The 24,651-nt window shown below is 43.5% G+C and overlaps 1 protein-coding gene and 1 non-coding gene across 3 annotated transcripts in view; both read left to right on the top strand.

Moving 5' to 3' along the window:
* LOC109934535 (dynein axonemal heavy chain 3-like) overlaps positions 1 to 24,651 on the top strand; it is a 429,003-nt gene that overhangs the window by 275,162 nt on the left and 129,190 nt on the right. For both annotated transcript variants that reach the window (XR_007264478.1, XM_048610380.1), the window contains exons 30-35: positions 3,695 to 3,814; positions 7,356 to 7,526; positions 8,901 to 9,038; positions 11,209 to 11,352; positions 15,593 to 15,757; positions 19,244 to 19,466. Coding sequence is in view for 1 of the 2 variants with exons in the window: in XM_048610380.1 (XP_048466337.1) it covers positions 3,695 to 3,814; positions 7,356 to 7,526; positions 8,901 to 9,038; positions 11,209 to 11,352; positions 15,593 to 15,757; positions 19,244 to 19,466 (961 nt within the window). In the remaining variant the exon portion in view is untranslated. The remainder of the gene's footprint in view (positions 1 to 3,694; positions 3,815 to 7,355; positions 7,527 to 8,900; positions 9,039 to 11,208; positions 11,353 to 15,592; positions 15,758 to 19,243; positions 19,467 to 24,651) is intronic.
* Positions 14,150 to 14,284, top strand: LOC125485825. The gene has a single exon (XR_007264515.1). It is a non-coding gene; the product is annotated as a U11 spliceosomal RNA (small nuclear RNA).

The following is a 24,651-nucleotide window of genomic DNA, read 5'->3' as shown; positions in this document are numbered from 1 at the left end:
AAACTCCTGCCCTTACCCCCATAACCCTGCACACCACTATTATCCAAAAACACATCCAATGCCCTCTTGAATGCTTCAATTGAATCTCCATCTACCTCATTTCCAGGCACTGCGTTCCAGACCCTAACTACTCACTGTGTGAAAAAGGTCTCCTCACATTAACCTTGCTTCATATGTGCATCACTTTAATCTTTGCCCTCTTGTTCGTTTTTCTTTTATGGTCAGGAATGGTTTCACATCATCTACTCTGCCCAGCTAATTCATGATTTTCAGAACCCCTGTTAAATCTCCTCTTACACATCTTCTCCCCAAGGAAAACAGTCCCAACTTGTTCAATCTATCCTTATCACTGAAGATTCTCATTCCTGAAACTATTCTTGTAAATTGCTTCTGAAATCTCTCCAACGTGTTCACATCTTTCCTATAATGTGGCTTCTGTACTGTACACAATACACCAGCTGAGGTCTAACAAGTGTCTTTTTCAAGGTCAGCATCACCTCCTTGCTCTTGTACTCTATGTCTCTATTAATTAAACCAAGAAGACTGTATGATTTATTAACAGCTCTGTCCAACTGTCCTTCCACCTTCAATGATCTGTTCACATATACACCCAGGTCTTTCTGCTCCTACATGTCCTTTAGAATTGTACCCCTATTTTATACTGTCTTTCGATGTTCTTCTGACTGGAGGGCATCACCTCACAGTTCTCTACATTGGGCTTCATCTGCCACCTATTCCCCCTCCTCCACCAACTTGTCAATGCCCTTTTGGAGTTCCACATTGTCCTTCTCACAGTTTACAATTCTTCAGTTTAGCACCTAGTGTAATCTGCAAGTTTAGAAATTGTCCCCTGCACACCAAGATCCAGATCATTAATACATATCAGGAGAAGCAAAAGTCCCAATATCGATTCCAGGGGAGCTCCAGAAACTCTCATCCAGCCTGAAAAATAGCTTTTGGCCATCACTCAGTCAATTCTGTGTCCATGTTGCTACGGTCCCTTTTATGCCATGACCACAACTTTCCACAAGTCTGTTGTGTGTCACTGTACCAAATATCTTTTGGAACGTCATGCCAAGTATTCATTTAATACCTCAGCCATGCCCGTGCCTCCATGTGTAAATCCTCCTTTTTGACCTCTGATCATTATACCTCCTTCAACTACTCTCTTACTGTCTGTATGCCTGTGGAAGACTTTGGGATGACTCTTTATGTTAGCTGCTGTTCAGTGCAGGAGTTAACTTTGTCAGAAAATGAACCTGAGGCCCTCCAACTGCACTGGGACTGAGATGGGATTCCTGGATCCAAATCCTGTCCCTCTCGCACTATGTCACTGCTCCAAACGAACCCTGCACACACCATGTTCCAAATTTACCCACAAAACCTGCACATTGAAGAATTTTGCACTCTTTGATCTAGGAGCTGCGAGGCTATAAAAGACGGTGTTAACCTGCTTTTTTAAAACGCTGATTCCACTCTATGGAAATATAAGAATTTTCAGCACAGAATCAGACCAGTCAGCCCAACAGATTCCTGCTAGTGTTTACATGCCACCATGTTGTTCAGTCAATCCTCACTACCACTCATCTGGTGTGAGATCCATCTGCTAGGTTTGCTGCCCCTTTCCTGGTTGGGATTGATAGCACCCAATTCGTCTAGGGGGATTGAGAAAAAACACATCTTATTTAACAAGAAGAAGTTCATAGTTATAGAGTCATACAGTACGGAAACAGACCCTTCAGTTTAACCAGTCTATGCCGAACATAATCCCAAACTAAACTAGTCCCACCTGCCTGTTCCTGGCCTATATCTCTCCAAATCTTTCCTATTCATGTACCTATCCAAATGTCTTTTAAAAGTTGTAATTGTACCCAGATCTACCACTTCCTCAGGAAGTTCATCCTACATGTAAACCACCCTCTGTGTAAAAAATTTACACCTCATGTCTTTTTTAAATCTCTCTCCCCTCACCTTAAAAATGTGGCCCCTAGTGTTGAAATTCCCTATCCTAGGGGAAAGACACCTACCATTAACCCTATCTATACCTCTCATTATTTTATAAACATCTATCTACTTCTAAACCTCCCACGCTCCAGTGAAAAAGTCCCAGCCTTTCTTTATAACTCAAACCTTCCATACCCGCCACCATCCTGGATCTTAAACATGACGGTGTTTATTGCAGGATGAAAACTAACTACAAGTTATGTTGATCTGAGAGACATTGTTACTGAGACCACAAGGGAGACCTTGATGTCAGGCCTTGCACCTTCGAGATCCAAATCTGTTACCCCTCCCATGTCCATGATATCATGCTGTTGGGTTTAAAGCACTCCTCGGCATTAACCCTTTCAGATCCTTATACATCGCAGATTCTCTTTCCTTTCCTCATTTAATCTTTGCAATACATTCTCTTTATTCCTTTCTCCATCATATGTTTATATAGTTGCCTCTTAAATATTTCGGTACTGTTCATTTCCACTACTCCCCACGGGACAGAGTCCCACATTCCCACCTTAGGAGGTTTCTCCTGAATTGCTAATGGGATTTATTAGTGCTTATTTTAAATTTATGGTCCCCCAGTTCTGGTCTTGTCCACAAGTGCAAACATTAGGAACATTTCTGGAGAGAGAAACAATTAACATTTCGAGCCCAGTATGACTCTTCTTCAGAACAGAAAGGAGCTGGAAAATGATGTTTTTTTATGCAGTGGGGGGAAGTCAAATAGTTTGTGAGAGTGCCCAGCGCAAAAGACCAGGGCAGTGATAATGATGGTAAAGGAGGGATAGAGATGTAAAATAGGTGTAAATGTTAGGTGTGGAGAAGAGAAAATGGGTCCAGTCCACTGAGGGCAAAGTGAACAAGACACAAACAAGACATGGGTGGGGTCAGTTGGAGATGTAAGAAAAATAGAGTATAGAGGTCATGCTCTGAACTTGTGGAACTTAATATTCAGTCCTACAGCTGTAAAATGCCTAAGCAGAAAATGAGATGTTGTTACTCATGCTTGCTTCATTAGAATCTTTACTAATGAACACAACTGAAACTTTTATTTTAACAAAACACTTTTCTGCAAAACATCACTTCTGGCAGATATGTAATCTTACAGGCACAGTCCCACAGTCACTCCCAGTTCCCCTGCAGCTTATTTCTCTGGGCTACATCAGGTAGAAACTTCCAGAGCCCATTGACAATTGTTCCTCTCACCCTGGAATTCCTGGATACAATTACCACTAGTAAAGGACACCTTGGTGACTCCCCATTCCTTAAATCTTCAAAGGTCCCATCCTTTCTGTTCCCTTCTTTCTGATCAGAAACTGAACTCTGCCCAGAATCTTGCTTCATCATTCCTTGCTTCGTCACAGCAGTAGGTTTTTTTCCCTATGTCTCAAACAGCAGTGGTCCTTTATCCTTGAGATGTTATGAAAAGGTGTTAAACCTGTCACCCTGCCCCAAGCAGGAACTCTGTTTCAGTTCTATTCCCCATGGTAACAGGATCACATAAACATGTCTATAGCAGGAGGTACTTGTCTGAACATGCTGGTTTTTTGGAGTTAAAGGTACATTTAAAAGAGAACAGCGTTGTAAAGTTTTCATTACCTGGACTATTATACGGCTGATTTGTGCCTTATGTTTACAATATGATGTATCTTCTGTTTATTTTACAAGAATAATTCAATAATTTTCTATTTTACAGTGCGTTGTGTTTAATTGTTCCGATGGACTAGACTACAGAGCAATGGGGAAGTTTTTCAAAGGCCTGGTACAGTCTGGAGCCTGGGCTTGTTTTGATGAATTTAATCGTATAGAACTGGAGGTAAACATAATCAGTTTTACAGTTAACCTTGAATAGAATCTCACTGTGACTATGGTATGAATGGGTAAACACAGTTCACACTTGAAGTCCAAAGTTGAAAATTAAATGAACCTCCCTTTTTAAATTGCATTTTTTATGGTTTTGGTTACAAACAAAATGTACATTTGATTTATTAATTCACTACCGTACACCTGTATTTTATAATTTGTAGTTGTTTGTTATCATGCAATCAATAACATTTCTGGTATTCCTAATGTCTATTACTATCAGATGTTCTAAATGCAGCTAAGAACAGAAAACAGGAAGGAGAGGGTTACAGATGCTACTCAGATTAGTAAGCAGTGGGAAAAATTACTGCAGATGCCGGAATCTATGCTGAAAACAAAAAATGCTGGAAATCACAGTGGGTCAGACAGCATCTGTGGAGAGAGAGCAAGCTAGCGTTGAGTCTAAATAACTTTTTATCTGATCTGACTTGCTGTGATTTCCAGCACTTTTTGTTTTCAAATATTGGGGAATGTTGCCCCACGTTGTTGTTCACATTTACAAACAGAATTACAACTGGCATAGTAGACAATGAAGCAGGTTTTCTAAGATTACAGAGGAATCTTGATCAAATGGGACAATGGGTTGAAAAATGGCAAGTGGAGTTCAATCTGGATAAGTGTAAGGTATTGCATTTTGATACAACAAACAAGGTTAGGGCTTATACGATTAATGGTAGGGCCTTGGTTAGTGTTTTAGAACAGAGGGACCTAGGGGTGAAGATACATAATTCTTTGAAGTTTGCTTCACATATAGACATGTTGGTTAGGAAGGTGTTTGGCACACTTGTCTTCATTGCTCAGCCCTTTGATTATAGGAGTTGAGAAGTCATGTTGAGGTTACACAGGACATTGATGAGGACTCTTTTGGAATACTGTATCCAGTTCTGGTCGTCCAGTTATAGGAAGGATATTATCAAGCTGGAGAGGGTTCAGAAAGAGATTTACCAGGATGTTGCTGGGTATGGAAGGTTTGAGTTAAAAAGAAAGGCCGGGTAGGCTGGGACTTTTTTCACTGGAGCATAGGAGGTTGAGATAGAAGTTAGGCGACGAGATAGAAGTTTATAAAATAATGAGAGGTATAGATAGAGTTAATGATAGTTGTCTTTTTCCTAGGATGGGGGATTCAAGAGTAGGGGGCACATCTTTAAGGTGAGAGGAGAGAGAGATTTAAAAAAGACAAGGCAAATTGTTTTACACAGAGGGTAGTTCACGTGTAGAATGAACTTCCTGAGGAAGTGGTGGATGTTGGCACAATTACAACGTTTAGAAGACGTTTGGATAGATATAGGAATAGGAAAGGTTTGGAGGGATATGGGCCAGGAGCAGGCACGTGGGACTAGTTTAGTTTGGAATTATGTTCCGCATGGACTAGTTGGACTGAAGGGTCTGTTTCCGTGCTGTGTGACTCTATGACTCAGGAATCCAAAATACAGTTTCAAAACTTGCAGAACCGCTCAATTCAGGATGTTGTTAATACAGAGGAGAACTGGAGAAAATAATTAATAAACTAGCAAAGTGGGTACATGGCTGACAAATTAAGTCCAATGTAGAAAAGTCTGAGGTAGTTCAGCTTATTTCTTTCCCCAAAAATATACTTAATTCATAAAATATATAAAAGTACATCATATGTCTGACAGATCGTCATGTGACAGTCCAGAGAGCTGAGCATGATTCCAAATTTGTGTAATTTTGCTTCTCGTTTTAAGGGTGGACTGCTGGCAAGTAGCAATGTGAAAATGAGAGGCAGTTACATACGTTTCTCCCTCACTGTGCACAGCCTCTCCCTCAGCAAATCCTCAGTTCCGTCTCCTTGTGGTGACAGGAAGTAACAAGGTCCCTTATAGGCCCAGGCTAAAACTTCACAGGAACTTAAAGCAAATCTGGTGCCAGGACCGACAGTGTACAGGTCCAAATGAATATGGATAAACCCTCACAGCCTACAGTTCTGTTTTTCTTCTCTTTGTGCTTTCCTAGTAAAGAAACAGCAGGACATCAACCAAACGCAAGATATTGGTTAACGCTGAAATATATACATTCATTCATTCAGGAGTTGTGAAGTTGGTAGCAGCATTGAAAAATTGAAGAATTTTGTACATATCTGTTTGGTAGCTTCCTTAGGATGAACCCTTAGGAGTAACTCTGAACCAAGTGAATTATTGTATCACTTCCTCTCTAATAAAATATAAAGAAAGCATAACTAAACCAATCTTTTGTGGTGCAGTGGTAGTGTCCCTACCCCTGGTCTGAAAGGCCTGGGTTCATATTCGCACCTGTTCCAGAGGCATGTATTAATATCTCTGAACAGGTTGATTAGAAAAATAGATTAAATTTTTAAAAATGACCCATCTAAAGCTACACCCCCAATAGCATGTGGAGGAGGGGAGACTCCAGTGTGTTGGAAGGATCTGACAGGTAGTGTCCTTCTCACCACCGGCCAAGATCTGTCTTGGTGCTTGTTGGAAAGTTCTGGTGCTGAGGCACTTTGCTCGTAGGCAATGGCCAGGTTAGACCAGATGTTGGTTGTAGCCATTACCCAAAGTTTCCAAGGCAATGGCACCAAAAGCCACATTGGAAAGAAAATAACAAACGAGAAGCTCCAAAACCAAACAGTAAAAGGACAAAGCTACCACTGCAACCATCCAAAAATAGAGCTAATCCCCAAGATTCACATTCACTCTGGGAGTGCCACCTTATTGATAATGGTATATCTCTATCATCAGGTTAGTAGCAGGGCCAGGGACACAATGCAGTCCTTCTAGAGTCCTGGGCCCCAGGTTTTGGGCTGTAATGTGTCCCTTTCCTGCACCTTGGTTAGTAGGAAGGTTAACAAGGTCACAAATCAAGTGACAAATTGAATTTGAGGCCATAAAAAATGCATAGCTGATATATAACGGGATAGAATTGAAACCCAGACAAGTCATGTTGAATTTACTCAATCCTTTATTAGCATAACAAAAACTTAACATTTTAATCCCATGTGTCTAAACTATCTGTAATATACTATTGTCTCAAACAGACTCAGGAAGCCACATGAAACCACTACAAAATAATCTTTAAAACTCTTTGAGGTTTTCCAAAAGTAGTTGTTCCCTCTTTTCAAGGATAGGTTCTATATTTAATTAAAAAAAAGACTCAAACTGATCATGATGGCATGCTGAACATAAAAAAAGGGAGAGATCAGATAAGAATAAGCTTTCATTTCTCCTTCAGCTGCTCACAGCTCATTCCCATAGGGATAAGTCTTTCGTTTGATGCTGGTTTTTAATCAAAAGACGACAATCCCATTGATCTTCATTAAGATAATGTCGGAAGGGGAATTGCAGCTTTTACGGTCTGTGGATAACAGATGCTGGACAGATCGAATTGAAACATGGCTTTTACTCCTTCAGTTTTGCACCCCCCCTCCCCCACTCAGTGATTCAGCACATGGTGGAGGTGACAAATCAGTGTGGGGCACCGTTCTCTTGACAAAGCTTCTCTGGTCTGCATCGCAGGTACTGTCTGTTGTTGCCCAGCAGATCCAAACCATTCAGCGAGCGGTTTCAGAGCAAGTGAAGACATTTGTCTTTGAAGGGACAGCAATCTCGTTGGACCCATCGTGCACCGTGTTCATCACCATGAATCCAGGCTATGCTGGCAGGGCTGAGTTACCTGACAATCTGAAGGTAAGAGCAGCAATCTGGAGGCAGAGTAGACGTCAGGAGATCGCTGTTATTCAGATAAAGTACAATTAATGAACGGCACATACTAACAGCATGCACTCCGATAAGCATGAACCCAGGCCTCTCAGTCCAGGGGTAGGGACCCTACCACTGCACCACAAAAGATGGGTCTAGTTATGTTTTCTTTCTACTGGGAGAGTTTCATAACTATAGCACCTTATTGAGACCAGTATGAAGCTGTCGAATTAATAATTGAAACACAGCATGAAACAGTATGTGCTGAATAATAGGTGAAGTTACTAAATTGATGTGACGGCCTTGAAGCAGCCATGGCAGTACAATTGCTGAAAGAATAGGAAACTATCTGAGCCAGAGGAGCCGGATGGCAGAGTAATGCAATTAACATCATGATATATTATGGCAGCATTCCCAGGGCAAGGCACATGGGCTACACATATTCAACGCAGTAAAGCACGACATGATAAGGCAATGTGTTACAGTCCCCATGGGGCGATCTGTTAATCAAAATAATCACATTTAATAAATGCAGCAGTGCTAACCACTGAGCCACTGTGCTGCCCCACGGCACCAGGGACCTGGGTTCAATTCCACCCTCAGGCAACTGTCTGTGTGGAGTTTGCACATTCTCCCTGTGTCTGCATGGTTTCCTCCAGGTGCTCCGGTTTCCTCCCACATCTCCCAAAGATGTGCAGGCTAGGTGGGTTGGCTATGCTAAATTGCCCATAGTCTTCAGGGATGTGTAGGTTAGGTGTGCTAGCCATGGGAAATGCAAGGTTACAGGTAAAAGGTGGGGGGATGGATTTTTTCTTATTTATTAAGAGGATGAGGACATCACTGGCTAGGCAGCATTTACTATCCCTAATTGCCCAGAGGGCAGTTCAGAGTCAACCACATTGCTGTGGGTCTGGAGTCACATGTAGGCCATATGTGTGTTGGCTGGCTCGATGTTAGACTGACCATCTGAAAGCAGATCATTAGGAGGGGCTGCGTTAGGAGGGACTGGGGATATAGCTCAAGCTTTAAGATAATGTCTCCTGTTTAATTTCCCCAACAAAGCAACTACTTTCACCTGAAACAAACAAAAACAGAGGGTGCTGAAGAAACTTAGCATGTCTAGTAGAACCTTTATTAGAACCCAGGACTTGAAACATTAACACTGTTATCTCTCCACAGATGCTGCCAGACCGGCTGAACTCCTTCTGTTTTTGTTTGTTTCAGATTTCCAGCATCCCCAGTTCTTTGTTTTATATTAACTCCTCTCTCATGCACTCGCTAGACACCACCAGATTTCTGCAACAGAGTTGGATGCTGTGTGTGTGGAGTACGATATCTCTGACTACACTGTTCTTGCTGCAGGTTCTGTTTCGTCCTGTAGCTATGATGGTCCCAGATTATGCTCTCATTGCTGAAATCTCTCTCTACTCCATGGGGTTTGTCAATGCTCGGATCCTTGCTGCAAAAATTGTAGCAATGTACCGACTCTGCTCAGAGCAGGTAAGTAACACTGTGCAATGGAATAGGAGGCAATGGCTGATGCTTATTCTGCTAATACATCTCCATTTCCTATTACAATGACCTCTATTCAAGCTTCCATAGTTGAGACAGAGATCCCAAGCAGTGTGGTTAGCTTTGTTTGGATCACTTAGACTCAAAGCAACCTGTGAGGTATTTGAGTTTCCTGAGGCCAATTTTCATTCTCAGGTCAAGTAACTCAATCCTGGCACTTTCCTAAGATGGTACTGCCCTGAGTGATGCAACATTCACCAGGGGCCAGGGAGAGTCAGACATCCCACACCCAGACACAGATCAGAAGCAACCACAGGGAACTGCTGCTGACTGCCCAGGAGGCCTGTGTAAAAACATCGCCTCAGTTCTCTCTAACTCTGACCCCATTGTTTAGATAAACATTCAGCACTCTAACACTCACACCCCCCACCATGCCCAAAGATGACAATTCATGCTCCTCAACCCCCACCCCAATACCCCTCTCTTCCCATAACCTCACCCCACCACACACCCACACATTACCCCCAATACCCCACCCCCATTCCCCAACTGACCTGGATCCTCCATGATTCTATGACACTGATGGGCACAAGAGCTTTTGGCCTGTGATTGGCCGACAGTCCTCACTCGGGAGGACTGCTGCCCTGGGGTCTTGATTCCCAGGGATATCTCACTGGTGGCCTTGCCACTGCCTAATTGCCATTAGATCTGGCAGTGCCTTTCCTGGAAGAGGAAACACAGGGGTCTCTGGTTGGCTGACCTGCAGCTAGGTTAGATTCTCACTGCCTCAACAGGATTCTGCACACAGAGTGTCCATGAGGCACAGTTTTCAGTCCATCCCAAATCCTGTTTCCGAACCACCAGCTCCGTCCCACTCCCTAGCAACCATCTGACATTAAACCAGTCTGTTCACACCCTTGGTGATCCTGAGATGAACTTACAGCCTCACATTTATGTCACCACTAAGGCCACTGACCCAACATCACCCAGCATCAGCCCTGCCTCTGCACTTGGAAACCCTCAGCCAGCTTGAGATATTTCAGTCAACCAGTTCTCACACAGCTCTGGAGCAGGTGGGACTTGAACTAGGCCTTCTGGTTCAGAGGTTGGGACATTACCACTGCACCACAAGAGACCCCTTGTTTCATTAACTCTCCAGACTTGATTATTTCAACACACTCCTGGCTGGTCTGTCACATTCTACCAAAACTCTGCTGCTTGTATCTTAACACACCAGTCCCATCCCCTACCACACCCTGTGCTCGCTGGCTCCCACCCAAGTGACAGCCTGATTTTGGAATTCCCATCCCAGTTTTCAATTCCATCCTTAGTCTTCTCCACTCCCTATGCCTGTCTCTCCACCCCACAATTCTCAGGATCACCGCCTGCCTCTAAACCCCTAGTCTCTAGCACATCCCCAGTTATGATCCCTGCACCACTGGTGGCAAAGGTCCAGGCTCTGGAATGCCTCTCTACATCATCCTCCTCCTTTAAGGCACTTACAGGCAAACTGCTTGACCAAGCGTTTTGGCCCTTAAGCTAGTATCTCCTTGTATGGCTCAGCCTGTGCTTTGTTTTATAAAATGCTTCTGTGAAGCATCTTGAGATTTTTTTGTGCCCTATAAATATAAGTTGTTGTTCAAATGGGAGAGGGAGCAAGGTAGGTAGACAGAATGAGGGAGAGGGACAGTGGCAGGGATAGAGAGAGAGGTGGGGCATGGGGGGGACAGGAACAGTGGCAGGGATAGAAAGAGAGAGAGAGAGACACAGATAGGGACAGTGGCAGGAATAGAAAGGGGGGGGAAAAGAGAGAGTGAGAGAAATAGGGACAGTGGCAGGGATAGGGTGAGAGAGAGAAGATGCTGGATAAAGAGGTTCCAAGACAGAGTGAAAATGAAAAGAAGAGAGCAGATAATGGGAAATGAGCAGTGAATATATGTGAAGGGTTTAGACAATAAACATCATTTCTAATGAATTGAAAGCCAGAATGAAAGTAACAAATCTTACAAAATTGTTTCATTGCCTATGGAGCATATCATTCTATTTCCCACATTGATTGTGTCCGTGACTGAGTGAAATAACAGAATAAAGATTATCAAAAGCACCATTTCAGTGGAAAGTTGATCCGTGTTTACTAATCAGAGCTTCTAACTTGCAGCTTTCCTCTCAGCATCACTATGATTATGGGATGCGAGCTGTCAAATCCGTCTTAACTGCAGCTGGAAACCTGAAAGTCAGGTACCCTGAGGAAAAGGAAGAGGTTCTTACCCTTCGCTCCATCACTGACGTTAACCTGCCAAAGGTACGCTGACCGACATTGCTGACATTAAGCTGGGTAACACAGACTGACCATTCCATCACTGTGTTTGATTCTGTGAACACCCTGCCTCAGATACAGAGTGGAATAATAACTGGGTCCAATTTTCCGAGGTGCAGCCTTCTATGCAGATTATGACTCCAGCCCTTCTTTCTTTTGAAAAGAGGCAGCTCCGCATTTCTGAAAGGAGATTCCACTCAGAGTCTGGCCAGAGTGGGTGGGTTTGGGGCTGGTAGGTGTTGTGGGTTAGGGTTGGGTCTCAGGTGGGGTCCAGTAATGGGAGGAGTGACAGTGTGAGTGGGGTAAAGGGCATATTAGTTGGGGGCTGAGATCCAGTCCAGGATAGGGATGTCAGATTCCCGGAGATTGTTGGGTCAGCATTCGGAGGATGTAAGTAGTCTAGGGATGTACAGTTCGGAGTAGGTCAACTAGGTACATGGTCAGTTTAATAATTACTCAGAAGTTAGACTATGTATTTAACAGTCTTAACTTTTCCTGAGTAACTATTTTATTTAATTTCACCAGAACACTCCAAACTTTCTGATTTAAATAGAGTCATTCAGAGGTTCCAGGCATAGTGGATTTTCCCAGCAGAAGTTTCAATTTCTCAGCAGCTCCTTCCGAGAATGCTACAAAGGGGATTCCACGTTTCCCACCTACTCTTTTAAACTGAAAGTAAAGCTCACTTGACATTGTCCCCTTCAAACCATCCCAAGACGGGTACAGCACAGGATTAGAGATGGAGTTAAGCTGCCTCTATTCTTTTAATCTAAAAGGAAAGACGTCCCTACTCTTTTAAGCTGAAAATAAAGCCTCCTCGACACTGTACTAATAAAATACTCCCAGGATAGTACAGCACGGGGTTCATTAGAGAGTAAAGCTCCCTCTGCCCTTTTAAACTCTTACACTGGACACTGTATGAGTGAGATTCAGTATAGTTCTCTCTCCTCTTTTAAACAGAAAGTAAAGCCTTGTCTAGTCTTTTAAACTGAAAGTAAAGCTACCTCTACTCTTCTTAAAACAGAAAAGCAAAATAATAATTTGCTGGGGCACTGTATCAAGATAAAACACAAATTAACAGTTGAACAAAACCTTGCATAATGTAAATGAAACTTACTGAATTAAAATACTGTTGCCTGGGTGATAATGCTCCGCAGCCCCTATGGTGCCCACTGGTCTCATAAGGGCTGTACCTCTGGCACCTGGTGAACTTACTCAGCCTATGGTTGCACGGGACTGGAGCACTCTCCACCCCAATGTAAGAGGGGAGGACCCCTTCATAGAGGAAGGTCCACTGGGAATCTCCGCCACTGGAGGGTGAAACATTAGACCAAGGCCTGTCCGAGCAGGGCCAAGCACCTTATCTGTCAGGCTATGGATGGCGCAGGTTGTAAACCGGATGCTGACAAATGCCCATTCGGCCAACTGTGCCAGCATTATCCAGCCTGCTCCTTGACCATCCAGCATGTCCCCAACATGGTCTGGTCTGCCCAACATCCCAAGCTCTCTCCTCCCTCAGCCAGCATACTTGAGCAGGAACCTGTATCCGAGCAGCAGCTCCCTTATGAGAGCCATTCCTCCAGTAGGGGAGCCCAGACTGCGATCAGGTCCAAGTAATAGACGGGCAGTTCCTGAAAGAAGACCCCAGGGTTGGGCAACTCTGTGAACAGGAACTGCATGTCATAACGGAGGCCAGGCACCTGACGGAAGTAATACGTTAGGTAAAGGTATTACTGCAGGGTCTAAAGGTGAAAGTCATTACCTGGATGTGGTAGCCAACCAGAGTTTCCATTTACTCTGGAATAATGACTGTCCACCATCAGAAAATCTCCAACCATGTTCAATAATAGTGTTTAAAGAGTATTGGACACAGAACTATTCCGCTAACTGGCACACCCTGCTATTTTAATGAATGATAAAGCGTAGTGGGTTAAATATCTAAACATTCAGAATAAGTACATGCCATTCCTCATTCAAGCATAGGTTGGCATGGTGGCTCAGTGATTAGCACTTCTGCCTCACAGCACCAGGGACCTGGGTTTGATTCCATCCTCGGGCTACTGTCTGTGTGGAGTTTGCACATTCTCCCTGTGTCTTTGTGGGTTTTCTCCAGGTGCTCTGGTTTCCTCCCACACTCCAAAGATATGCAGGCTAGGTGGATTGGCCATGCTAAATTCCCCATAGTGTTCAGGGATAGGTAGATTAGTTGGGTTATAGGGGGATGGGTCTGGGTGGGTGCTCCAAGGGTTGCTGTGGACTTGTTGGGCCGAAGGGCCTGTTTCCACACTGTAGGGATTATATGAAGCACAAAAACAGGGAGGAAATGGACCATCTGTCAAAAATCCATTGACTCCTAAGTGCCTGACTGTATTGATCATAAAATAAAGGTTTATACAAAATCACTCATGATCTGAGGATAACCCAAAACCCTTTATAGCCAATGAAATTGTTTTGAATGGTGGCCACTAGTAAAATGTAGGAAAAACAGCAGCCAACTTGTGTACAGCAAGGTCCCACAAATAACAATGTCATAACGATCTGAACATCCATTTTCATGTCGTTAGTTAAAAGATTAAGACAGCAGGGAGAATTCTCCAATAGCAACATGGGATCTTTGATGTCCACCTGGGAGGGTAGCTGGGTCTCCGCTTAATGTTGAACCAGGATTACAGTACCTCTGACAGTGCAGCACTCTCCCAGTTACTTAGAACCTGCCTGGGAGTTACTACACACAAGAAAAAAACATTGTAGTACAGTGTAACAGGAATGACAATTTCCAATAAAAAAGGGTTTCTGCTGTGAATAGCACATGGGTGAGGTCTACGGGCTTTATCCGTGCGAAATCGATATCAAGAGATTTCGGAAGCACAATTTTTGTTATCCGGAGCTGCTGGTGATCGTTCATCCTGGCGTGACGTCGACGTCGCTCCGCCCACCGCCTCCACAGCCAGCTCTCTCTTCCAATACAGTAATTTCATTTCAATCCTCTCAGCACAAACCTCCATATACTTTGCACTAAACAAAAAAAAACCCTAAAGAACTGCGAATGCTGGAAATCAGAAACAAAAATCAGAAATTACTGGAAAAACTCAGCTAGTCACACAACATCTGTGGAAAAAAGCAGAGTTAATGTTTCAGGTCCAGTGACCCTGCTTCAGAACTGATGGTAGCTGGGAAAAGGTTGATATATATGATAAAGATGGGGTGGGGGAGGAGGGAGGAGTAAACGATAGATGGAGTTGGAGCCCAGAGACAGAGAAAAACAGTTGGGCATGCAAAAGAGTGGCTAAAGACCAGACTAGGAGAATGAATAGCTGCTAATGGGGACCATTAGGTCTGGTGTCTGGGGGTTAGGGGAAGGACGTGGGAGAAGGTGCACTTCAAAATTATTAAACTCAATATTGAGTCCAGAGGACTGCAGAGTTCCCAAGGGGAAAGTGAGGTGCTGAGCTTCACTGGAGCACCGCAGCAAGCCTGAGACAGAGGTGTTGGCCAGGCAACAAGATGGTGCATTGAAGTTGCAGGCAACTGGAAGCTCAGGGTTATTTTTGCGGACAGAATGTAGTGAGGAGGGAAGAAATAAATGGTCCGTGTGGAAGGCTGACAAGGGAGGGGAGGAGAATGTGTGTCTGACTTCCCACTGGAGGCGGTGGAAATGGTGGCTAATGGTTCTTTGGAAGTTGGTGGAATGGCGGGTGAGGACCCTATTGCTGTTGTTGGAGGGAAGAGAGAAGGTGAGGGCTGAAGTGTAGGTGATGGTTGGACACAACTGAGGGGTCTGTCACCACAGTGGTGGGAAACCCTCAGTTGAGAAACCCTCTTTGTGGGTTACCACACACACATTGACGGGTACTAATAACCCCCATGAGCAGCTCTTCATTCTCACAGGCTGACCTTTAGCCACTCCTTTGTCTGCCCAAATGCTTTTTCCTCTCCCTGGGGTTCCATCTCCACCCATCATTTCCTTCTCCCACCCTCTCCCCACACCTTCTTCAGCAGATTATACCAACCTTTTCCTCGCTACCATCAGTTCTGAAGAAGGGACATTCGTTAACTCTGCTTTCTTCTCCATGGATGCTGCCAGACCTGCTGAATTTTCCAGCAATTTCTGATTTAGTTCCATATATTCTGACTTCTTGAGTGATTTTAGAGGGAAGATTTTTTAAAAGTTTCATCAGTTCCTGGTCCTGTTAATTTCTAACTTACTTTTATTTCCAATTTTCAGTTCCTCTCCCATGACATCCCACTTTTTGACAGCATAATTTCTGATCTCTTCCCGGGGATCGTTTTGCCAACTCGTCACCATGGCAACCTGGAAATTACTATCCGAGAAATCATGCACGGATTTAGCCTTCAGCCTTCACCGTGGTTCATTGAAAAAGTCATTCAGGTAACGAATAGGATGTCATTGAAAGGGTTGTCCCAGACTGGGGATGAATAAGGCCTGAGGTTCCTGAGACTGGAAGACCCCAGTTTTTACTGGTAGTGGGGGAAGGAAGAGGGTACAGGTTAAATTCCAGTTCTGTCAGCATTTGGGCCAGAGCTTTAATTTCTGATCTAAGGGGTGAAAGTGTGGACATTTTGTTACAGCCTCCCATCTAAAGGGGTCCGTCAGTGGACACATTTCCAGGACTTTGTAAATACAAGTGATGTCAGTTAAAACCAATGAGTTTCTTTTGTGGCCCTGTGATGGAGTCCTTTGCTCTGTTTAGCAGAACAATCTACCTGTTTACAATGTAGCCCAGGTAGCCACTCCAACTCCTTAGATGAACCCCAACTATATGCAACATATATATTAAAAAAGAAATGACTTGTATCTCATAAGGGCAGTAACCTAATCTTTGAGGAACATGCTGTCTACCAACCCCTCAGCTGAAAGTACTCACTTACCACATTTGACCATTTTCTGCCCTTACTTTATCCAGTGACATGCTGACCCTTCTATTCCACAAGCCTTGATTTTGTCATTAGTCTTTCATGTGGCACTTTATCAAACACTTTGTTAAAATCCATATAGATAACATCCACCATGCCCCCTTCATTAACCTTCTACTTTAGCACAGTGTGCCTTTTACAAATCCTAAATTAAACCTAACCTCTCTGTGGACCTGTTGGTATGCTCTCTAACTGTTGATTCTAAAACTTGATGTTGAAGTTGTCAGCCTTACTCAGAATGTGCTTGCCACTTATGGTTCAAAAGACAATTGTCTGGCATCTCCCCCATACATAGAAACATAGAAGATAGGAGCAGGAGGAGGCCATTCGGCCCTTTGAGCCTGCTCCACCATTCATCATGATCATGGCTGATCGTCCACTCAATAGCCTAATCCTACTTTCTCCCCATAACCTTTGATCCCATTTTCCCCAAGTGCTATATCTAGCCTCCACTTGAATACATTCGGCGTTTTGGCATCAACTACTTCCTGTAGTAATGAATTCCACAGGCTCACCGCTCTTTGGATGAAGAAATGTCTCCTCATCTTTGTCCTAAATCATCTACCCCAAATCCTCATACTGTGACACACCCACCATCGGGAACATCCTCCCTGCATCTACCCTGTCCAGTCTTGTTAGAATTTTATAAGTCTCTATGAGAACCCCCTAATTCGCCTGAACACAGCGAAAATAATCCCAACCTAGTCAATCTCTCCTCATACATCAGTCCCACCATCCCTGGAATCAGCCTGGTAAACCTTCGCTGCACTCCCTTGAGAGCAAGAGCATCCTTCCTCAGGAAAGGAGACCAAAACTGCACACAATATTCCAGGTGTGGCCTCACCAAGGCTATGTATGACTGCAACAACACATCCCTGCTCCTGTACTCGAAACCTCTCACAATGAAGGCCAACATACCATTTGCCTTCTTTACCGCCTGCTGCACCTGCATGCTTACCTTCAGCAACTGGTGCACAAGGACACCCAGGTCCCACTGCACACTCCCCTCTCCCAATTTACAGCCATTTGGGTAGTAATCTGCCTTCTTGTTTTTGCTTCCAAAGTGAATAACCTCACATTTATCCAAATTATACTGCATCTGCCATTGATTTACCTGCTCACCCAACCTGTCGAGATCATGCTGTAGGATCTCTGCATCCTCGTCACAGTTCACCCTCCCACCCAACTTGGTATCATCTGCAAACTTGGAGATGTTACATTTTGTTCCCCCATCCAAATCATTAGTATATATTGTGAACAGCTGGGGTCCCAGCACCTGTGGCACCCAACTAATTACTGCCTGCCAATTTGAAAAGGACCCATTAATTCCTATTCTTTGTTTCACTCTGCCAACCAGTTTCCTATCCATCTCAATACGCTTCCCCCAATCCCATACTGAGGGAATACTGGAAGACTTTGGCAAACTCTTCCACTCTTTCCACCCCTGACTTTCTTCAGCAAAAAGTGATGCCACCTGAAAAGTTGACATTAAGCACAGGCAGCCTTGTGCCTGCCACCTCCACCAACTCCCTTCTGCTAATATTTTCTCAGAATCCTCTTCCTTAGTAACTATTCATACTAAAGGGAAAATGACAGAGTCACTGGACTGATAATATACAGCTCATCTAAGTAATTGTGACCACAATAACTACAATTGCTGTCAAAACCCAACTTGTTCATTAAGGAAGGCAATCTGTTGTCCTTATCGCATCTGGCCTACACGTGACCCACAGCAATATGGCCAACTCTGAACTATCCTCTGAATTGTCGCATACATTCACAGGATGTGGGCGTCACTGGCTAGACCAGACTTTATTGCCCAGCCCTAATTACCTAGAAGACAGTTAAAAGTTGAACATATTGTTTAGGGTCGGGAGTACCATATAGTCAGACAAGGCAAGGATGACAGATTTCCTTCCCAGACGGACATTTATGAACCAGATGGAGTTTTCCCCAATAATGGTTACTGTCACCATGAGACTACCTTTTAAAAAAAAAAGGTCTGTAGTTTATTTTTCCTCTTTTTGAATTCAGATGTTACTAGCTGCCACTGGTGGGATTTGAACCCATGTTGCCTGGGGTGCTGGGTTACTGACCCAGTGACATCAATATCACACCACCACCTCCCCTTAAATGGCCTTGGAAGGTATTCAGTTCAAGGGCAGCTATGGGTAGGCAACACATGCTGGCCTGGTTAGTGACACCCACATCCCATGGAAAAATAAAGAAAAAATATTAAACCAAAAACAAAGTTTTGAAGAAGGGTTACTGGACCCAAAATGTTAACCCTGTTTCTCTCTCCACAGATGCTGCCAGACTTGCAGTGTTTTTCCAGCAATTTCTGATTTTGTTTCTGTTAAAGAAAAAATATGGTTCAATATTACTCTCATCTTGTCATGGGTCACCGCTTTGCTTCAAAGAGGCTCCCACTGTGCTGTTTGCTATTTGCTTGCCAATGGAAGGTGTTTGTTGACTGCCATTCTATTGTCATACTCTCTCCTAGCTGACCTTACTCTCTTCTTCACATCCTTTCCCAACCTTCTTGCTGGAAGAATTCACTTGACTTGTATCTTTTATCATCATAGATAATCATAGAATCCCTACAGTATGGAAACAGGCCCTTCAGCCCAACCAGTCCACACTGCTCCTCAGAGCATCCTGCCCAGACTCATCCCTCATAACCCACCTAATCTACACATACTTGAACACTATGGGCAATTTTAGCATGGCCAATTCACCTAGTCTGCACATCTTTGGATGCTTCATTCACTTCTCTGCTTCATTCTCCTGTATGGAGTTACACTTTCATTTCTGACTTTGCAAAATGTCTTTCTCTAACCTCCAAAGGTGCAGGAAGGAGTGGTTTTGCATTGTTACAATTTCTTTATCAACCAGCTTGTCTTCTTCAGGTTGAATAGAAATGAATTGTTTGTGTCCTCAGATTTACGAAATGATGCTGGTGCGCCATGGCTTCATGCTGGTTGGGAGCCCCCTGGGGGGTAAGACTTGTGCTCTGAAGGTACTGGCTGGGGTACTGGAGTTGCTGGGAGTGAGAGGCCTGATGGATGAACACAGAGTGCAGTATGTCATCATCAATCCAAAAGCCATCAGCATGAGCCAGTTGTACGGCAGCTTTGATCCAGTGTCTCATGAGTGGAGTGATGGTGAGTGCAGACCCATGAGTAAAGTTGTACATAGGAATGAGTTCAGTTCCAACCAGCTCATTTATTACACAAACAAATCATTCTGGAACTCATTTCACAAGTAGAGCCATAGCCGTAGAATCAGACAGCACAGAAACAGACCCATTGGTCCAACCATTTCACGCAGACCATCCTCCCAAACTAAACTAGTCCCAACTGCCTGCTCCTGGCCCATATTTTTCCAAAACTTTCCTATTCATGAACTATCCAAATGTCTTTTAAATGTTGTAACGTGTACCCACATCCACCACTGGTTCTGGCAGTTCATTTCCACACATGACCCACTCTGTGTAAAAATGTTGCCCTACATGTCCTTTTAAAATCTTTCTCCTCCTGCCTTAAAAATATGCCCCCTGGTTTTGAACTTCCCCTCCCCAGGGAAAAGACGCTTGCTCTTCACCTTATCTATACTCCTCACAATTTTATAAACCTCTCAACCTCCTACGCTCCAGTGAAAGTAGTCTCAGTCTTTCCAGTCTATTTTTATATCTCAAACCCTCCATTCCCGGTGACGTCCTGGAAAGTCTTTTCTGAACCCTCTCCAGTTTAATAATACCCTTCCTATAACTGTGTACAGTTCTGGTCACCCTGTTAAAAAAAAAACATAAGAATTATGCAAGAAAGCCTACAACTCAGGAGTGACTGCAATATTCACTCAGTCCACCTCTTCAGATAGTTCTTGCATCGACAATCTAGTTATCAAAATTCATTCACTTTGCAAATGACTTTGCTGAGCACACTGCAGAGAGTAAAAATGTCTTGTGGACAAATGATAAGATGTTAAGGTTTAGATTGCTTGAACTGTTTACCAAGGCAAATAGATTTGAAGAGAATATGTCACACCATGAGTTGTATTTTCCCCGTTAGTCAATGGACAGAAATTAAAGCCATTATACATTACCAGCCTAGTTATATCTTCCACAATTGTTTAAATCCAAGTGTCCTACAGATATATTTTAATGACTGGGCTTTATCAATAGTAAGATTTTCCAGGGAATATGTCAGGATGGGAAAGATATCCACTCTCGTGCAGCTGCCTTGGTGCTGGATGTCAGGATGATGGATTGGAATAAGCCACCTTCTGACCACTCCAGGATTTGCTGATCTTTAAGGGGGTCTATGTACAGTGAAGAACATTTTCAGCATCTATCAGCTATCCCTGGAAGTGAGGGTTTCTCTACTAAGAGTAGTGTTACCTAACTGGGATCTTGGTTAATATCCTGGACTGTCAATGCACCCATACACCATTTCCAGCTCACACCTCCCTTCACCAGCAAGTGTAAGGCATCATGGTGTGTCAAACACTGTGGACTAGAATGCTGGTAAAGCTTTGAAAGCTGGTTTGTGAACCTCTTCTGGATTTTGCCTGGTGATTGTTGCACTGGAGAGAAGGACATTTGGCCCAGGATCCTCAGCACTGGCCCTCTGAAGTAGATCACCTGGTGCCCATTCTGCAGCTTCTCCCTGTAACCCTGCACGTTCTTCCTTTTTGGGTAGTCATCCAATCCCCTTTAGAAAATGGCTCAATTGGAGCTGCCTTCTTCCAGTCTCAGGCAGCACATTCTCCTTATGTTACCATTGCTTCTTTTTCCTTCAATCTGTGTCCTCTGGTTCTTGATCGTTCCACCACTGGGAATAGTTTCTCCTCTTTAAATCTCTTCCTAATCCTACTTGTAAGTACAGTATATATTATTAACCACACTCTCAGTCTGTCCCACCGCATTCAATAATTAATGCATTGGTACTGCCAGGTCTCTGTTACTGCACCCTCTTTAAAATTGAACCCTTTATAATGTATCACCGCTCCATATTCTTCCTATCAAAATGAATCACTTCACACTTGTCTGCATTAAATTTAATCTGCTACTTGTCTATCCATTCCTACCTCCTATGTCCTTTCAAAGTTTACATTATCCTCCTCACAGCTCACAATGCTTTCAAGTTTTGTGAAGTCTCCATCTCTCTTATGAATCTTCCTCCAGTCCAAAAAAAAATCAATCACCACAACTCTCCGCTTCCTGTCATTCAGCCAATTTTGTGTCTGTGTTTTGTGTTATCAGCGGCATGGTGGCTCAGTGGTTAGCACTGCTGCCTCACAGTGCCAGGGACCTAGGTTCAATTCCAGCCTCAAGTGACTGTCTGTGTGGAGTTCTCCCCCATGTCTGCGTGGGTTTCCTCCCACAGTCACAAGGATGTGCAGGTTAGGGTGGATTTGCCATGCTAAATTGCCGATTGTATCCAGGGATTTGCAGGCTAGATAGATTAGTCATGGGAAATGCAGGGTTATATGGTAGGGGGGGTAGGTCTGGGTGGGAGGGTTGTGTGGACCTGATGGGCCAAATGGCCTGCTTCCACACTGTAGATGATGTTCCTGACTGTTTTATAGAGCTTTAAGATTTTCCAAAGTCTATTTTGTGGCACTTTATGAAACAATGGCAACGTGTTCTTAACAAAGTTATTCAAACGTACATAGTGGGAACAGGAGGAGGCCATTCAGCCCCTCAAGCCTGTTCTGCATGTAGTAAGTTCATGACTGATCAAATTGTAAAATCAACTCCTCATCGATTCCTGCCTATTCCCATTAACCTTTCACCCCTTTGCTTATCAAGAATCGATCCACCTCCCCTGTTAAAAATAGTCCAAGACTCCACCTTTTGGAAAAGAGTTCCACAACTGTTTGAGAGATAGAAGTCTCCTCAATTCTGACTTAAATGGGTGGGCTGCCTAGTTTAAACAATGATATCTAGTTCTAGATTCTCCCACAAGAGGAAACATTCCTTTCACATCCACTGGCCAAGATCCCTCAGGATCTTATATGGTTCATTTCAAGTCAATTCACTTTCCTAATCTCCAGCAGATACAAGACCAGCCTGTGCAACCTTTCCCCATGATTCCGGGTATGAGTCTGCTAAACTTTCTCTGAACTACCAACACATTTACATCTGCCATAAGTAACGAGACCAATGCTGTACATAGTACTACAGATGTGTCATAGAGACCTTCACCAATATAGATAAAGGCCCTTCAGTCCGTCGAGTCTGCATCAGTCAAAAACAACCATCTAACTATTCTAATCCCATATGCCAGCACTTGGCCCATAGCGCAGAATGCCTTGGCATCACAAGTGCACATCTAAGTACTTATTAAATGTTATCAACATTTCTGCCTCTACCACCCTGACAGGCAGTGATTTCCACATTCCCACCATCCTCTGAATGGAGATGTCTTTCTTCACATCCTGTCCAAACCTCTTGCCCAGTACCTTAAATCTGGTCATTGATCCCATTACCAAGGGGAAATATTTCTTCCTGCGTACCCTATCTATGCCCCTCATAATCTTATACAGCTCAATCATGTCCCCTGTTGATATCCTCTGCTTTAAGGAAAACAGTCCCAGTCTGTCCAATCCAGCCCAAGCAATATCCTGGTAAATCTCCTCTGCACCCTGTGCTGTCATGTCCTTCCTATAATGTGGATTCCAGAACTGCACACAATACTCTAGCTGTGGCCTAACCAACATTTTGTATAGTTCCGGGATAAACTCCCTACTGTTCAACTCCATGTCTCAACCAACAAAGGAACATGTGCCTTCTTAACCATTTTATCTAACTGCCGCACTACCCTAAGGGACTGGTGTATACACACACCAACATCCCTCTGATCCTTGGTGCTTCCCAGGGTCTTACTATTCACCATGCATTCCTTGCCTTGTTTGTTCTGCCAACATGCATCACCTCACATTTACCCAGATTAAATTCTGTTTGTGCCACTGATCAGCCCATCTGACCAGCCTGTCTATATTGTCCTATATATCCTCCAGAGCTGTACCTCCCTGCTACTTACCATCTCACTCATTTTCATATTATCTGCAAACGTACTAATCAACCCTCCTGAGGTCTCACCAGTACCCTGTATAACTAAGGTATAACTTTCATATTCAATTCTGCTGACAATAAACAAATTCTATTTATTTTCCTAATTACTTGTTGTACCTGCAGGCTAGTCTTTTACAGTTTATACACTGGATCTGGACACCCAGATCTCTCAGCATCTCAGAATTCTACACCTGTCATAATTTATATAATATACCTTTTTTTAATCCTTTCTGCCAAAATGGACAATTTCATATTTTGCATTTCCCCACATTATACTCCATTTGCCACATCTTTGTCTACTCACTTAACCTATCTATATCCCTTTGTAGCTCTGTTATGTTCTCATTAAAACTTATTCATCTCTCTAACTTGGTGTCATTGTCAAATTTAGTTTCCATACCTACCACCCCTTCGTCTAAATCATTGTTAAAATGTAGGAAAACATTAATCGCAGTGATATAATACTTGTCACATCTTGAGATCAATTTATGACCAGAAATAGTAAGAACTGCCGATGCTGGAGTCAGAGATAACACAGTGTGGAGCTGGAGGAACACAGCAGGCCAGGCAGCATCAGAGGAGCAGGAAAGCTGACGTTTCGGGTTGGGATCCTTCTTCAGATCATTCACTGCTTCCTATTTGCCAGCCAATCTTCTATCCATGTCAATGTTACCCTGTACCATGACCCTTTGATATCTTTGATGTGACACTTTATCAGTTGTCTTCTGAAGACCCAAGTACAATGCATCCACCAGTTCCCCTTAATTAACAGCATATGTTAATTCTTCAACGAACTTCAATAAATTTGTCAAGTATTTATTTCCCTTTAATAGAACCATGTCGACGCTGTCCTTTAATATCTTTAATAACAGCTTCTAACATTTTCCCTGTGACAGATGTTAAGTTGACCGACTTGAATTAATGAAAGAATGATTTATTCATTGTCACGTATATCTTGAAGATACAGCGAAAAGTATTTTGTTGCCCCAATCTGGCACCATTTCAAGGTACAATAAGAATAAACAGAAATTATTTAAATAAGAGTTTGTCTTCTGTACAATATTGGGGTGTGAAGCATGGCTTCAGAGCTTCTGCAAGGTGTTTCGGGCCTCAAGGAGGCCTGCTCTGGGAACAGTAATGATGACACCAATGCCCAAAGAGACACCAGCTCTGCAGCTGAGTCCGATGTCAGGAGCCCCTGCTCTGGGCACCACCACTGCCAAGAGTCCGGGCTCAAGGCCACCCACCGCCAAGAGTCCGGGCTCAACGCC

Source organism: Rhincodon typus, chromosome 22 (genome assembly GCF_021869965.1).
Source record: "Rhincodon typus isolate 14 chromosome 22, sRhiTyp1.1, whole genome shotgun sequence".
Classification (NCBI taxonomy): domain Eukaryota; kingdom Metazoa; phylum Chordata; class Chondrichthyes; order Orectolobiformes; family Rhincodontidae; genus Rhincodon; species Rhincodon typus.
Note: the sequence above shows the minus strand (reverse complement) of the source record. Positions and strands in the feature narration are given on the sequence as shown.